Here is a 1,035-nt window from a genome sequence, read left to right on the forward strand (position 1 = left end):
ACACACACAGGTGCATGACACAGGAATGCACACATACCCCCTATCCCCGCCCCCCATTAGCTTGTTTCCTTGTCTTTCCACTGACTATAAGCAGGGACTGGATCTGGAGTCCAGCACAAGGCCTGGCACATAGTAGGCGCTCAATAAACATTTATTGAATGTACCGGATGAAGACTAGCCCCCAAAACTCTTCTCTGCCTAGCCGCTAGGGTTTGGAAACTAACAAAGGGTTTCAGTTCGGCTCAGGAGAGGGTGGGCAGGGCCAGGGGGCCTACCTCATGGTTCGACAGCTCCCAGTAGGGCCGCTCGCCGTACGTCATCACCTCCCACATGACGATGCCATAGCTCCACACGTCGCTGGCCGAGGTGAACTTGCGGTAGGAAATGGCCTCCGGGGCTGTCCAGCGGATGGGAATCTTGCCGCCCTGCGGGGGACCCAGACCCAGTCACCACTGTCCCTCTGGCCAGCCCCAGGACTACGGCAGCCAGGCCACACAGAGTCAGGGCCCCTCTTCCGTGCATCATGTCCTCGCCTCCCGAGGTCAGTGCTCAAGGGCACAGAGTGAAGGCTGCTTCGCCCTCAAGCCCTTCTCCCCCAGAAGGACAGCGGCCCCCAGCACTTACGCTGGTGGTGTAGGTGGCCTCGGGGTCATCCTCCAGCACGCGGGACAGGCCGAAGTCGGACACCTTGCAGACCAGGTTGCTGTTGACGAGGATGTTGCGGGCAGCCAGGTCGCGGTGGACATAGTTCATGTTGGCCAGGTACTTCATGCCAGCCGCAATGCCCCGGAGCATGCCCACCAGCTGCAGCACGCTGAACTCGCCGTCCTTCTCCTGCCGGAGTACGGGGCTCAGCCACCGGCACCCAGGCCCAGTGGGGCACCCTGGATCCCCCAGCCCTCAGATACCAGCCCCCAGGTACAGCAGGGCACCCTGGACCCCAGCCCTCAGACACCAGCCCCCAGGCACAGCAGGACTCCCTGGACCCCCAGCCCTCAGATACCAGCCCCCAGGTACAGCAGGGCACCCTGGACC

General features: G+C 62.3%; 1 protein-coding gene across 1 annotated transcript; it reads right to left on the minus strand.

Annotated features, from left to right (window-relative positions):
* Positions 1-275: 275 nt before the first annotated feature.
* On the minus strand, positions 276-884 carry LOC115284606 (ephrin type-A receptor 2-like; the record flags this gene model as incomplete). The annotated part of the gene is made up of 2 exons (XM_029931156.1): positions 276-425; positions 625-884. Coding segments are annotated over 2 exons (410 nt in total), but the record flags the coding sequence as incomplete, so codon positions are not given.
* Between the last annotated feature and the right edge of the window lie 151 nt (positions 885-1,035).

The sequence above is a fragment of the Suricata suricatta genome, unplaced genomic scaffold, assembly GCF_006229205.1.
Source record: "Suricata suricatta isolate VVHF042 unplaced genomic scaffold, meerkat_22Aug2017_6uvM2_HiC HiC_scaffold_11962, whole genome shotgun sequence".
NCBI lineage: Eukaryota > Metazoa > Chordata > Mammalia > Carnivora > Herpestidae > Suricata > Suricata suricatta.